The sequence below is a fragment of the Brachyhypopomus gauderio genome, chromosome 10 (assembly GCF_052324685.1).
Source record: "Brachyhypopomus gauderio isolate BG-103 chromosome 10, BGAUD_0.2, whole genome shotgun sequence".
NCBI classification, from domain to species: Eukaryota; Metazoa; Chordata; class Actinopteri; order Gymnotiformes; family Hypopomidae; genus Brachyhypopomus; species Brachyhypopomus gauderio.
Window position 1 is genome coordinate 2,626,920 of NC_135220.1, and position 13,894 is coordinate 2,640,813.

Here is a 13,894-nt window from a genome sequence, read left to right on the forward strand (position 1 = left end):
ATGCTTTTATCCAAAGCAGTGTGCTAGTACCCGAATTGCAATCTGTGGAGATGCTAAGCGCCAGTTTAACACAGGAGACTCCCACATCAATTTGGCCAAGCGAAGCGAACTTCGCAATTTATTCCTATGAGGGAGGCGAAGGCAAGTAAATATGAGCGAAGCAAAATTATTAAAATTATTATTAAAATTATTATCAGGGTTGAGGGGCGGGGCGGCGGCATGTGTGTAAAATGTTGGCGGGGGGTGGGGGTGGCGGCGAGTGTAAATTGTTGGACACAAATTAAGTATTATGTCACGATCGATCGCCAGTGGTTGGCGCCACAGCGAACTAGTAACTCATTGAATCATAGTTTTAGATCAGAGGTAAAAAAACTAGATTTTTTTTCAGTGTGAGAAATCGGATGTATGTGAAGTGTAGTGCGAGTGAAAACGGTCTCTGGTAAAGACAGTCAATGCGTGTGTCTCACGCTCATTGCGTGAGAGTTGGCAACTCTGATTATTATTATATTAATTATTTGGCCAAGTTTAATATTATGAGTTCAGTAGCTTCTAGCTTCCCTGTCCCGCCATGTGGTGGACAACATAGAACCTCAGAAAAAGTCCCCCAAGCTAGGACTGAAGTGGCCGGTTCGAAATTACTGTTTGGTGGTGAATTATGTTTTCATATTAAACGGTTTGTCCACTTGTCTACCTTTCTAGTGTGAATTATTAATATGGATAAAGTTTGGAGATGAATGTTGTGAGGATAATATAGGCTAGTTTTGTGTATTTTGTGTTTGCTAGGCAAATGTAAGGCACTGTTTCCTGTTCACTTTTTGATCGAGTAGGCCTAGGGGTTTTGATGTGACGCTAAGAAAAAAAAGGTTTTTACTTTTACTTTTAATACTTAAGTATTTTTGAAGGCAGATACTTTTGTACTTCTACTCAAGTAAAAAATTGAGGTGAATACTTTTACTTTTACTTGAGTAATATTCAATGCAAGGTAACTGTACTTTTACTCAAGTACATAATTGGTGTACTTCGTCCACCACTGGGTCATACTGACAGTGGTCACCCATCCGGTCACTGTTTTTAGTGCTTCTCTTGATCCTGATTCTCATTGTGGCAGGATGAGAGGAGGGTTTGGTCAGCTATGTGGGGGCTTTGGGTAGTTCACCGTCAAAGAAGTGTCTGATTCTAGGTGGGGTAAATTAGTGAGACCAGTGTAAGGAAGTATGATTATGGTTAACAACCCACCTCTCATACACAGTATGGTGAGTGCAAACATGGAACAGAACTATACTTGTTGTAAAACAAAGATGGTAGTGTGTGTGATGCTTGCAGTGGGTTTATTGCAATAGAGTAGATTCACTGAATTTGTACAAATTACAAAACTTGAAAATAAAGACCAACATGTTTAAAATGCCCAAAAGCAGTCAGACTGGTGTTTGAACACTGGCCGATGTCCTGCCTGGCTGACGTTTGGTCAGGGATGGGCCCCAGGGTGGGTCCTTTAGTCGCCACCAGGAAGAGCCCACGAGCCAGACCTCAGGCTAATCAGCGGTGATGGCCTGCACCTGTCGTCCTGGGTTTATTGGGAAGACAGATGCAGTGTCTCACCGCTGAGTTGTCTGCCTTCTTTGTTGCCAACCTCCAGCCTGCTCTCTCGTTTGTCACTTCAAGGTGTTTCGCCACCCTGCCTCATCTTGGTTTGAAGATCTTTTGTTTTTGTTATCCTGTCTGTTCGAGTACTTACCTCCTGCGCCACCCCCTGGCCTCTCAAGTTTCCCTCTCCATTTGGTTTTGGTTTTTGGGAAGGGTTTTTTGTTCTTCGCAGCGTTTGCCAGCCAGCCAGTTACTTCCCCTGGCGTCCTTTGTTTCTCTTTGGTTTTTGTTTGTTTTTCGTGTTGATTTCATTCCGCAAATATTTCTGTTCTCCCCTGTTATACGTGTTGATTACTCCCGCGATTACTTTCAGTTCTCCCTTGTCATCGGCACTGAATATTCAGCGCGACTTAGTTTTGTTTTTTTGCGCTTGTAATATTGCTTGGTGCACGGACAAGGCGTTTGGGTCCGCTACCGTAAAAAAATCCATGGGGGATTTAGTCTCCTAAATCCCCTTTTCTGTCACCTTTAAAGTGTGTTAAAGTTAACTGCAGCCACTGGGAGAGCCAATGGTGGCACTGAGCAAGACTAACATACTGCACAAATAGGTCTCTCAAGTGACACACCTAGGAACAGAGACCATGTGATCAAACTCAGTCTACACAGACTAGAAACCTAAAGTCAACATCCACTGTAGCACTAAAAGTGCTGAATTATGAAGATCATTTCACCCCTTCTGACAAAGGGGGTGTTCACTAACACATATTGATCCATCCATCCATTGTCATCCACTTTATCCGGGTTCAGGTCACAGGGGCAATAGCATAAGCAAAGATGCCCATGTTTCCCTCTCACCAGCCACCTCTTCTATCTCCTCTGGGAGGATACGGAGGCGGGTCTTCTCTGGGGTCTCCTCCCAGTTGGACATCCCTGGAGCACCTCCCTAGGGAGGCGCCTAGGTGGCATTCGGACCAGATGCCCGAACCACCTCAAATGGCTCCTCTCTACGTGGAGGAGCAGCGACTCTACTCAGAGCTTCTCCCAGATGGTTGTGCTCCATACCTTATCTACAATACTGCAGCCGCAGCACAGATCCACCTGTCAATCTCAATCGAATTTTATTTATATAGTGCTTTTTACAACAGTTGTTGTCACAAAGCAGCTTTACAAGTGTCCAATTCCAAGACCCCAGTGAGAAAGACAAGGGCGACAGTGCCAAGGAAAAACTCCCTAAGAGCATGAGGAAGAAACCTTGAGAGGAACCAAGACTCAGGGGGGGAACCCATCCTCCTCTGGCCTACGCCGGTCACCATGACAACAATTTAAAGAGAGAAAAACAAAGAAAAGATGTGAGGGATAAATAAATCCCATCTTGGTATGTATTTATATACATGAGTGCTTTATGTAATTCCTGTTCAGTCCCAAACGTCTTGATGGTTGGTAATGTTATGCATGAGTTCTCTATGTCATTCCTGTTCAGTCCTAAACATCTTGTTGGTTGGTAATGTTAATCATAGCAGAGGAAAATTCAGGGCGGTTAGAGGGCTCAGGGCAGTGGGTTTATCCTTCCTCCACACTGGTTAGTCAGGGCAGGAGGTGGCTGGCCCAGTCAGCTGCATGTCTTTACAGTGGAAGAACTACCTGTGAAAATGGTCTAGGAAGGCAAAAAGTTAAGAATAGTATGTAAATAGTTATTATAATTTAGAAAAACAATTGCAAAATTGGAAAGAAACACTCTGCAGCATTGGTCCCATCCCACCATGCTCTGGTGGTTTAAGTTTATAATACTACAAGAAAGCACTAAGGTTCCTTTATTTTATTGCTCTAGTCTCCTTAGTGGATGACTACAGGAGAATATTGGAGCTAGGGAGATTACATGATAATTGTGATCATTTGTATTTCATGTCCTGATTTGCAAGGCTTAAAAATAATTAATCAGTTATTTAATTGGTTAAAAAGAATTTCATTTGTTTTATGTGGTTGGAAAATAACTGTGTAACTACAAAGGATATTTTGAGGGAAAAAAACATGCATGTCAAATGTTATTATAGTAATAAGAGAAATGAAGATTAAAACTAAGCTATAGCTGTAGGAATAGATAGGAATTTGGGTTGTCTTGGCTGTATGCAATAATATATTTATTGTGCATAGGCTAGGTTTGTTTGCTGATTTAAAACCTGGAACAGGATTGCTGGATTGCATCCTTGGATTCTCTCCGGACGGAGATGGCGAGCCAATACCCAGAGCAGCCCTGAACATCCATTGAGGAGCATCGTTCTTCTCATCTGCATGAACATCCGTCCGGTAACAACACAAGACACTGAAGGAAAAAAGAACTGAACTTGAAAGATGAACCAAAATTTTGACTTGACTAACGACAGCCAAAATTCGCTAATTAAGCACAGGTCATTCAGCTCAAACGTTTAGTGTCCTAAAACCTTCCGAGCTCCATTTCACTCAGTTGATGGCGGAGTAGAGCAGCTCACCTTGCTGCACATCTCCAGAAGGCGGCTCTTCATTCTGCCATATTTGATGTCCTCTGCAGGCCACTGAGCATCACTGATGCATCATTTCTGCTCATGGTCCACCTTCCAATACTCCACCATCTGCTGTGGTGTCCATAAGTGGCCAATCAGGAGCTGCAGGGGGGAAAAGGTACCTGGTAAATGGAGGGAAGGGGAGGAGCACAATGAGTGCAGGAAGTACAAAAAGATGGAAGGATGGATGGATGAATGTGTGAGGAAGTTATTGAGAATAACAGAAAAATAGGCGATGAGGACCAGAAGAGAAGTCCCCTTTAATTGTATCTTGTCTGTGTAAATAAAGGAAAAAAGTATTCAGTACTCACATAAGAACAAACACTATGTAGTTTGCAAAGGGAGGTACTGAGATGATCACAAGAGGAATGTTAGGCACAAGTAAGCATGCGTTATTGAGATACACGTAAAAATGTCTTCAAATGCATCTCTGAAAAGCACTGTGTTCACATGGAAAGGTCATGGGCTTTGCTTCACACTCTTGCAAACTAAAGGTGGCTCTACAGTGATTCCAGCAGACTTCTGTCTTTCGTGCATTTCAAATTGTGTAAGATTCTGTTGGTGCAAATTTCTGACCAAATTTCACAACACTGTGTGATTTTCTGTGTTGGACATTACACACAAGGTTTATGGTTTTTTTCTACTAATAAACCCAAAATGCTGAAATAAAAATGTTCTGATGTTTTCTCTGACATTCATATTCAATTGCATATTCATATTTATTGCAAAAAGGAGACATTCGTTCTGCACTCTCTATCTCACAAAATATTTCCACATACATTGTTTTTGTTTCACTGTACTGACACTGATCTGTAACCAGTGTGTGGGCAGCATTAGTCTGATCTGTAACCAGTGTGTGGGCAGCATTAGTCTGATTTGTAACCAGTGTGTGGGCATTAGTCATACTTAATAGTCAATTATTATTATACTATAAAACAACCCTTAAGTGGAAATAGCCTAAAAGTTCATGTTTCTGACATAGGGGCACCAAACAACTGTCACTTATTAGTACTCACTCTACTACCAGTTAACCATTTTTAATTGGCCCAACTGGTCCATTACACCTGATTCAGTTTTTAGAGTTATATTGCATTAGTATTAAAAGTAAAATTATTCTGACAGAAAACTGTATTTCTGTTTGAACAAAAACATCTTATAAATGATCATTACAATGTCTGCAATAATACATTGCAATAAACAAGTATTGTAAGACAAAAAAAAAACATCTAGATTAGAATGAAACTGATGTCAAATGATACAACTTTGATCCTTTAAAAAAAGGATGGGAGTGAAGGTGAATTTCTGTCAAAATGAAACTGTACCAGTCTCAGCCCACTGGAGGCCACGCCCACACTGATCTTGTTTATATCAAACCAGTCTACTCCCTCTATCTTAAGACCAGTAACCAGATGACCAACGATGGGTCTGCAGCTCACACTGATACTCACCTGCTTGTTTTGCTACAAAGGTATAATGCAAATGTTTTTAAATATGGACTTAACTGTAGTTGCAATGCTTTTAGCATTTAAATGAACATCTTTCTTTTTCTGAATTTGCAATTTAAAGAACTGCTACTGCACAATTTATCACTAATAGGATTTCTTATAATTATGCATGCTTCTGTAATAAATACAAAAAAGTTACAGAACTTTTGACAGTACATTCTTTTCATCAAGCTTTCGCACTGACATGTAGTCAGCATACACTAGAGCAATCTCCAGGAATATGCACGCAAACAGTTGGTGGGTGTGCCGGTATCCGTGTGACTTTAACTACAGAAGGAGGTAAGTAATATATATCAAGACTAGACTATTGTCTAAGGCACCATAAAAATAATGTTAATTATAGCACTAAGTGTGTATGACCAAGTTGGCTAAGGAAGAACTGTGTGTGGCTACACCAATTGGACTGACTTCTGACTTCAGATCATGTTGGACAAGCTTGAGCAGATATTAAACTGTGACATAAGGAACACTTTGCTTTCCACTGAGCCCCAGAGAGAACTTGAAGAAAAATAAATGGGTAAACAAATACACAAACAAACAAAAAAAATATTTAAGTCAGTGTACTTTTGGAAACAACCAACCAAAGAACCTACATTAACAAAGAATGAATGATCACATTTATATAGCACTTTTCACTATAACCAAGATACCTTTACAATTAACATAGTCATAAACTTTTACATCCAGTCCACTGCACACAGTATATTCTCAATCAGAAGCCTCAGCCCCTTGGAACTGAATGAAGTGCAGGAAGGGGAGAGAGGACAACACCCAGAACAGAGCACCATCCACCACTGGGCATATAGACACACTCAGGACAGAGCACCATCCACCACTGGGCATATAGACACACCCAGGGCAGAGCACCATCCACCACTGGGCATACAGACACACCCAGGACAGAGCACCATCCACCACTGGGCATATAGACACACCCAGGACAGAGCACCATCCACCACTGGGCATACAGACACACCCAGGGCAGAGCACCATCCACCACTGGGCATACAGACACACCCCGGACAGAACACCATCCACCACTGGGCATACAGACACACCCAGGGCAGAACACCATTCACCACTGGGAATGCAAATACGCATTCATATAAACTAAGACACATGTTTATTAGACAGGTAGACACACACTTTTATTGATAGACTATAGACATTTGTAGGGACAGCCTTATTACCCAACGTCCATGATTTACCCAACCTCCATGTCTTTGGACTGTGGAAGGAAACACAGACACATGGATAATCCACCCAGCGCTGAGAGGCAAACGTGCTAACCACCAAGCTACCATGTTGTCCGAGGGTTGCCATGTAAATTACATCTGTGCTGTTTAAGCAAGATAACACATCAGGGAGGGTGTGAACAACATCACAGATGAAACAAAACAAAGATACTTCCAAAACAGTGTTAAACCTGCGTTGACCAACTTTTCAAAGAAGGATGGCAATGCTTTTTCACAGGTCACTGGATGTTCAATAATGTTTCTTAGTACATATAAATGTTTAACACAGAGCCCATTTGATCCATTTCAGGTCTTGGTTTAAGATGTAATGTCATTTAGTGTTTTAAATGTACAAATTCAGAAAGACTTTATCACAGCACTGTATTTCCATAAAGTGTCCAAAATATTCACAATACACATCAGAATTTTGATTTTCTCCAGCTGGTGCACCACCGATGGATTTGGAGCTGAAGTCTTGTGTTGCCCCTGCTGAGTGCGTCAATGGGAGTTTAAACCTGGGACTGGTGAAAATAGTTACTAATTGCTGCAACACTGATCTTTGCAACAACCAAACAGTGGCAGGTAAAACCAAGAACATTATTAAAAGTTTTAACCAAACAGTACCAGGTAAAACCTTTCAAAGAGGTCAAAGAAGATTGAATAGAGCATATAGTAAAAATATGACTGTTTTAAATTGTCTTTGAAAGCTGCAGTTTGATTTGCGGACTGGATGATGGATATCCACTGTATACAAAATAGATATTTAAAAGTCAGTAGTAAATTGTTTATTTGCTTACATGTTCTAACACTTTTAATTTGAAAAGTTTTATAAAGTTTCAAAATTCAGTAAAATTCACACCTTATTCTTGTAATTTTGCAAAAGTGTTTGATGCAGTCACGGGTAGGTTTGGTGCAGTCATGGTGCAGTAAATTGTTAATTTGCTTACGTGTTCTAACCAGTGACCGTCTTTGGTTCTAACACTTTTACTTTGAAAAGTTTTTAAAACTTTAAAAATTCTGTAAAATTCACACCATATTCTTGTAATTTTGAAAAAGTGTTTATATTTACTGTATTTACCGTGGGTTCGATTCCCAGACCTGAGACCATGACTGAGGTGCCCTGGAGCAAGGCACCTAACCCCAACTGCACCCTGGGTGCCCACCACTCTGGGCATGTGTGCACCACAGATCATTAGTGTGTGTGTGTGTGTGTGTGTGTGTTATCACGGCACAGATGGGTAACCCTGAGTAACGTAGTTAGGTTTAGATTTTGTAAATTATAACTTGTCAAAAAATGTGTTGACCCAAATGTTGAACTTGTGTTAAGGTCAACCAGAACAACCTCCCAATGGGAAACGCTGCTACACCTGTGATGGTCACACCTGTTCAGGAAATATCACATGTCAGGGAGATGAAAATCAATGTATCAGCGCATCAGGTGAAAATGTCTTTATGTTCTTAATCTCCAAATGTCTAATGACCTGTTAAAAACTTTAGATGAAGACCATATGTTGCAGCATATAACATTCTAACACACATAGAAAGCTTCTTTAATCAAATTTGTGTATGATCAGGTCTGTAAAGTGAGAACGTTAACGTAGACCAAAGATTACTGCTATTACATTTCTTGTTCAAAGGGCATTCGGGGAACACAGTTTTGCCTGTGATGAATTGCTGTTGAAAGCCCTGTGCAAATATTTATTTCTCTCTGAAATCACCATGAAACACAGAGTAGATTAAACACAGCATAGTATTTGACTTTGAAACAGGGTAGACAAGTTAGACACAGTTAATGACTCTGAAACATCAGAAAACATTCAAGTCACATGACAATTAATTCATGAATGAACAGTAAACCATATATTGAAGTACTCTTGTGCTCCTATTAATGGTCTTTTCTGGTCTTTAGTCATTAATCTGTGTTGATTCACTAATCACATTTGTCAGCCTTTAGTCTAAATGAAATACACCAACTTTTGTAACTGTCTTCAAGAATTTCTTTAAAGATGGCCATGGAAGTCCCATTTGTTAAATTCATAAATATTTTTCAAAAGAACAGAATATCTAGAAAATCATGTAACGATCCTATAAATTAGGGGTCAACTGTAGACCAATATTATTTTCAGCAGAACCTATGTGGGCAAATTACAATACTGTACATAGATTACCCCCCCCCCCTTAAAAAACCTTAGAAATTAAGGTATGTGGACAATTCTGAGTAGAAATCCATTCAACATAAAGATGATAATCTATCCCATAAGCAGTTTGAGAATTACTCAGGCTTGTACAAGTATAGAAAAATCTGAATTGCAATTTCATCCAATTTATTGTGGGATGGGAAATCCATCATGCACAAGCTTATGTTGTTCTGTTTGTTAATGCATCGATTAACAGTTCAGCTTGTATATGTGCACTGAGGAGTCAGTAAGTGGGTGATGATACTTCTAGGCCTTCCCCTCAGATGTCTGCTGATTATTTTAAAACATTAATATACGTGTGACAAAAAAATCTCACACTCATATTTCACCCTTTACCCCCCCCCCCCCCACACCCCCTCCACCCCCAGTTCCTGCAGGAGGTAATAACATGCCAATGAAGGGATGTGCAACCAAAAGCATGTGTGATGGGATTGCATCTCTCCAACAGAAATTTGGCATAATGATAATGAGCTGCTGTGTGGGGAACCTGTGTAACCCTGACCCTAGCCCAAGCCCTAAGCCTAACCCTAGCCCTAGCCCAAGCCCTAGCCCTAAGCCTAACTCTAGCCCAAGCCCTAGCCCTAAGCCTAACTCTAGCCTTAAGCCTAACCCTAGCCCTAAGCCTAGCCCTAACACTAGTCCTAAGCCTAACTCTAGCCTTAAGCCTAGCACTAGCCCTAAGCCTAACTCTAGCCTTAAGCCTAACCCTAGCCCTAAGCCTAACTCTAGTCTTAAGCCTAGCACTAGCCTTAAGCCTAACCCTAGCCCTAGCACTAGTCCTAAGCCTAACTCTAGCCTTAAGCCTAGCACTAGCCCTAAGACTAACTCTAGCCCAAGCCCTAGCCCTAACTCTAGCCTTAAGCCTAACCCTAGCCCTAAGCCTAGCCCTAACACTAGTCCTAAGCCTAACTCTAGCCTTAAGCCTAGCACTAGCCCTAAGCCTAACTCTAGCCTTAAGCCTAACCCTAGCCCTAAGCCTAACTCTAGTCTTAAGCCTAGCACTAGTCCTAAGCCTAACTCTAGCCTTAAGCCTAGCACTAGCCCTAAGACTAACTCTAGCCTTAAGCCTAGCACTAGCCCTAAGACTAACTCTAGCCTTAAGCCTAACCCTAGCACTAGTCCTAAGCCTAACTCTAGCCTTAAGCCTAGCCCTAGCTCTAAGCCTAACTCTAGCCTTAAGCCTAACCCTAGCCCTAGCACTAGCCCTAAGCCTAGCCCTAGCACTAGTCCTAAGCCTAACCCTAGGACTAGCCCCAGCCCTAACAATGGAAACATGGTTAATCTGAGCTTATTCCTCATGCTGGGACCTCTACTGCCCTCCTTCTTCTTCCACTGAGCTCATTTTGATAAATGGTTGTTCTACAGAAACTGGTGTTTAATCCACAAAAGATTAAATATTGAAAAGGCATACAATGGTATAATCGTACAATATGGTATAATCTCTCCATTTGAACACATTTCTTTAATTTCATGTTAATGTGTTGCATTTTGTTAAATTGTAAGGAATACATCAATAATTGGCATCCACTGAATAAACAGGGTTTTCTCATTGTAACAGAGCTCTCGTCCGTTCCATGCTGTGAGATATTGTAATGGACAGAAACACAAGACAATCTCAAAGTTTTAAAGACTCTTTTATTGGTACCCACAGGGTTGCAGTGGCAAACACTAGTTGGACCTTGTCAGGACTCTGAAAAACAAATAAACAACTGTGATTATCTTGCACTATTCAGGGTGGCCAACTGATAGTGTAGAGGATTACTATATTCCATGCATATTTAACTGTTTATTGTGGGCTTTGAAATTAGTTCTACCTACATGTTTGTTTCAGTATGCTGGCAAACTCTTATAGGTCAAAGGACCTGAGCCCAGGTGGTTGATGGGTTATGTAGTCTTGAGCAGTGATAGCTTAGTTACCTTGAAAATGTAATGTAATGTAAGTTAAAAGTAACTTAGTTACGTTATTGATTACTTGATTTTAAAAGTAACTACGTTAGATTACAAGTTACTTTAGTAGTTACATTCAGCAGCAAAATAAATGTATCCAATACTCACTTTATTGGAAGAACATTTTTAACAGTAACAATATATTAAAGCAGGTTCGGTAACCGATGCAGAAACTGCTGCTCTCATAGGTTCACGCGCAGCGTGTGGAGTCGAGCGCAACGGTCAGACGCAAAAGTAGAACTGAGCCAAAAAAAAACAAAAATATATATTTTTACTAGGGAAAATAAAAATAGTAACGCACAGTTACTTGGATAAGTAACTTTAATCTGATTACTGGACTGGAAATAGTAATGCGTTATATTACTCGTTACCGAAAAAAGTGGTAAGATTAGAGTAACGCGTTACTAAGTACCGCGTTAAACGCGTTGACATCACTGGTCTTGAGGTTGTGCTACAAGTGGATTGCTCCATTTCTCATGTTTGAGCCGGGGGGAAGGACCTGCTTTTATGGTTCTCAAAAGGGGTTAAGGTTCCAGCATGAATGTTTTAATATTAAATGTTTTATACTCATACTAAAATATTGACTAAATAATAAAATGTTTGAGTTAAGTTTAAATAGATAAATGTAATTAGAACTTGTATATTTTAAAACTTACCTGCAAACGTACCAGTGGATGGGTGAATCCAATAGGCTAATGGGTTTGTAAAAGGCAGGTGAGCAGAGAGAGAGCTGGCTTGGGGTGCAGATGGGTTAGGGCCTGGTTGATACGTGTGTATTGAGTTGATTACTTTATTTTGACTTTTTTTTCCCTCTTTCTTTTGGTTTTTTTCCCATTTATTTGTTAATGACTTTTGGGTTTTGAAGGCACTCGTCACTGTGAACTTAATAAACCGGTGCATTGGAACTTCCAGTTCTGTTTTTGTTTTTTTCAATCGCCACTCGGCTATCCTGCACCCATAAGTAACCCCCCCCCCCCCCCCCCCCCCCCCGTACACATTCATCCACCTATACAAAAAGAGACAAGGACAAAGACATACATTCATCCAAACTAACACACACACACACACACACACACACACACACACACACACACACACACACACACACACACACACATACATACATACATACATATATATATATATATATATATATATATATATATATATATATATATATATATATATATATATATATATATATATATATATATATATATATATATGAAGGAGAAAGTAAAGGAGACTGGCAGCTTCTGAAGGGTGGCTGGTCATTCTGTGACAGGCAGGGAGTGCAAAATAAAATGGAAGCGATCATGCCAAGTCTCAGGGAAAAGGGAGGTTTTAATGAATAAAGTGCGCCAACCAAAAACCCGTGACACAATCCAAATTAAGGATACAATGACCAGCAGTCAACTGGTACAAAGACAAGACATATATAGACCAGAGACTGTATATATAATGAACGGTACGTCACCGTTGACTCCCATTGTGAATTTTTGAAGCTACCAATATGGCCTTCATGGACGCTGCTATCTTGGATGCGCTTGCGCAGTAGATGGAAATTGGAGCATGCGCATTAGAACCGGTAGGCAGGACAGTGGCTGTGTTCGAAATAGTCTACTACATACTACTGGCTTACTGATCGAGCCCCAAATCAGTATGTCGTATGCAGTATGTGACCAAAATGAAAATTTCCAGTACGCGAAACATACCCGGATGACCTACTACTTCCGCAAAATATTCCAGTACGCGAACAGAGCTATCTTCGTGGTGTACTGGTGGTGAATATTGGAGCTAGGGAGATTACATGATAATTGTGATCATTTGTATTTCATGTCCTGATTTGCAAGGCTTAAAAATAATTAATCAGTTATTTAATCAGTTAAAAAGAATTTCATTTGTTTTATGTGGTTGGAAAATAACTGTGTAACTACAAAGGATATTTTGAGGGAAAAAAACATGCATGTCAAATGTTATTATAGTAATAAGAGAAATGAAGATTAAAACTAAGCTATAGCTGTAGGAATAGATAGGAATTTGGGTTGTCTTGGCTGTATGCAATAATATATTTATTGTGCATAGGCTAGGTTTGTTTGCTGATTTAAAAGCTGGAACAGGATTGCTGGATTGCATCCTTGGATTCTCTCCGGACGGAGATGGCGAGCCAATACCCAGAGCAGCCCTGAACATCCATTGAGGAACATCGTTCTTCTCATCTGCATGAACATCCGTGCGGTAACACCACAAGACACTGAAGGAAAAAAGAACTGAACTTGAAAGATGAACCAAAATTTTGACTTGACTAACGACAACCAAAATTGGCTAATTAAGCACAGTTCATTCAGCTCAAACGTTTAGTGTCCTAAAACTTTCCGAACTCCATTTCACTCAATTGATGGCGGAGTAGAGCAGCTCACCTTGCTGCACAGCTCCAGAAGGCGGCTCTTCATTCTGCCATATTTGATGTCCTCTGCTGCCCTCTGCAGGCCACTGAGCATCACTGATGCATCACTTCTGCTCATGGTCCACCTTCCAATACTCCACCATCTGCTGTGGTGTCCATAAGTGGCCAATCAGGAGCTGCAGGGGGGAAAAGGTACCTGGTAAATGGAGGGAAGGGGAGGAGCACGATGAGTGCAGGAAGTACAAAAAGATGGAAGGATGGATGGATGAATGTGTGAGGAAGTTATTGAGAATAACAGAAAAATAGGCGATGAGGAGCAGAAGAGAAGTCCCTTTTAATTATATCTTGTCTGTGTAAATAAAGGAAAAAAAGTATTTTGTACTCACATAAGAACAAACACTGTAGTTTGCAAAGGGAGTTACTGAGATGATCACAAGGGGAATGTTGGGCACAAGTAAGCATGCGTTATTGAGATACACGT

The 13,894-nt window shown here is 40.5% G+C and overlaps 2 protein-coding genes across 6 annotated transcripts in view; both read left to right on the top strand.

Moving 5' to 3' along the window:
- Positions 1–13,894, top strand: part of LOC143525127 (urokinase plasminogen activator surface receptor-like) — a 74,845-nt gene that overhangs the window by 14,523 nt on the left and 46,428 nt on the right. The window lies entirely within an intron of this gene.
- Positions 5,522–13,586, top strand: LOC143525119 (urokinase plasminogen activator surface receptor-like). 5 transcript variants are annotated; one of them, XM_077018692.1, is made up of 7 exons: positions 5,522–5,589; positions 5,798–5,905; positions 7,303–7,443; positions 8,189–8,299; positions 9,428–9,616; positions 9,647–9,670; positions 9,941–11,904. In XM_077018692.1, the coding sequence occupies exons 1-7, from the start codon at positions 5,541–5,543 to the stop codon at positions 10,393–10,395; spliced, it is 1,077 nt and encodes a 358-aa protein (XP_076874807.1). In that variant the 5' UTR covers positions 5,522–5,540; the 3' UTR covers positions 10,396–11,904. The 5 variants fall into 5 exon arrangements, with proteins under 5 accessions (XP_076874807.1, XP_076874805.1, XP_076874806.1 ...); XM_077018690.1 differs by having other exon boundaries at positions 9,647–11,904; XM_077018691.1 differs by having other exon boundaries at positions 9,428–9,670; positions 9,941–11,903.

Excerpts from the sequence above, each read along its gene's own strand:
- LOC143525119 (XM_077018688.1), top strand. The coding sequence starts at position 5,541 with ATGGGTCTGCAGCTCACACTGATACTCACCTGCTTGTTTTGCTACAAA. Across the intron at positions 5,590-5,797 it reads CTGCTTGTTTTGCTACAAAG|CTTTCGCACTGACATGTAGT; the intron begins GTATAATGCAAA and ends CTTTTCATCAAG. Across the intron at positions 7,444-8,188 it reads CAACAACCAAACAGTGGCAG|GTCAACCAGAACAACCTCCC; the intron begins GTAAAACCAAGA and ends ACTTGTGTTAAG.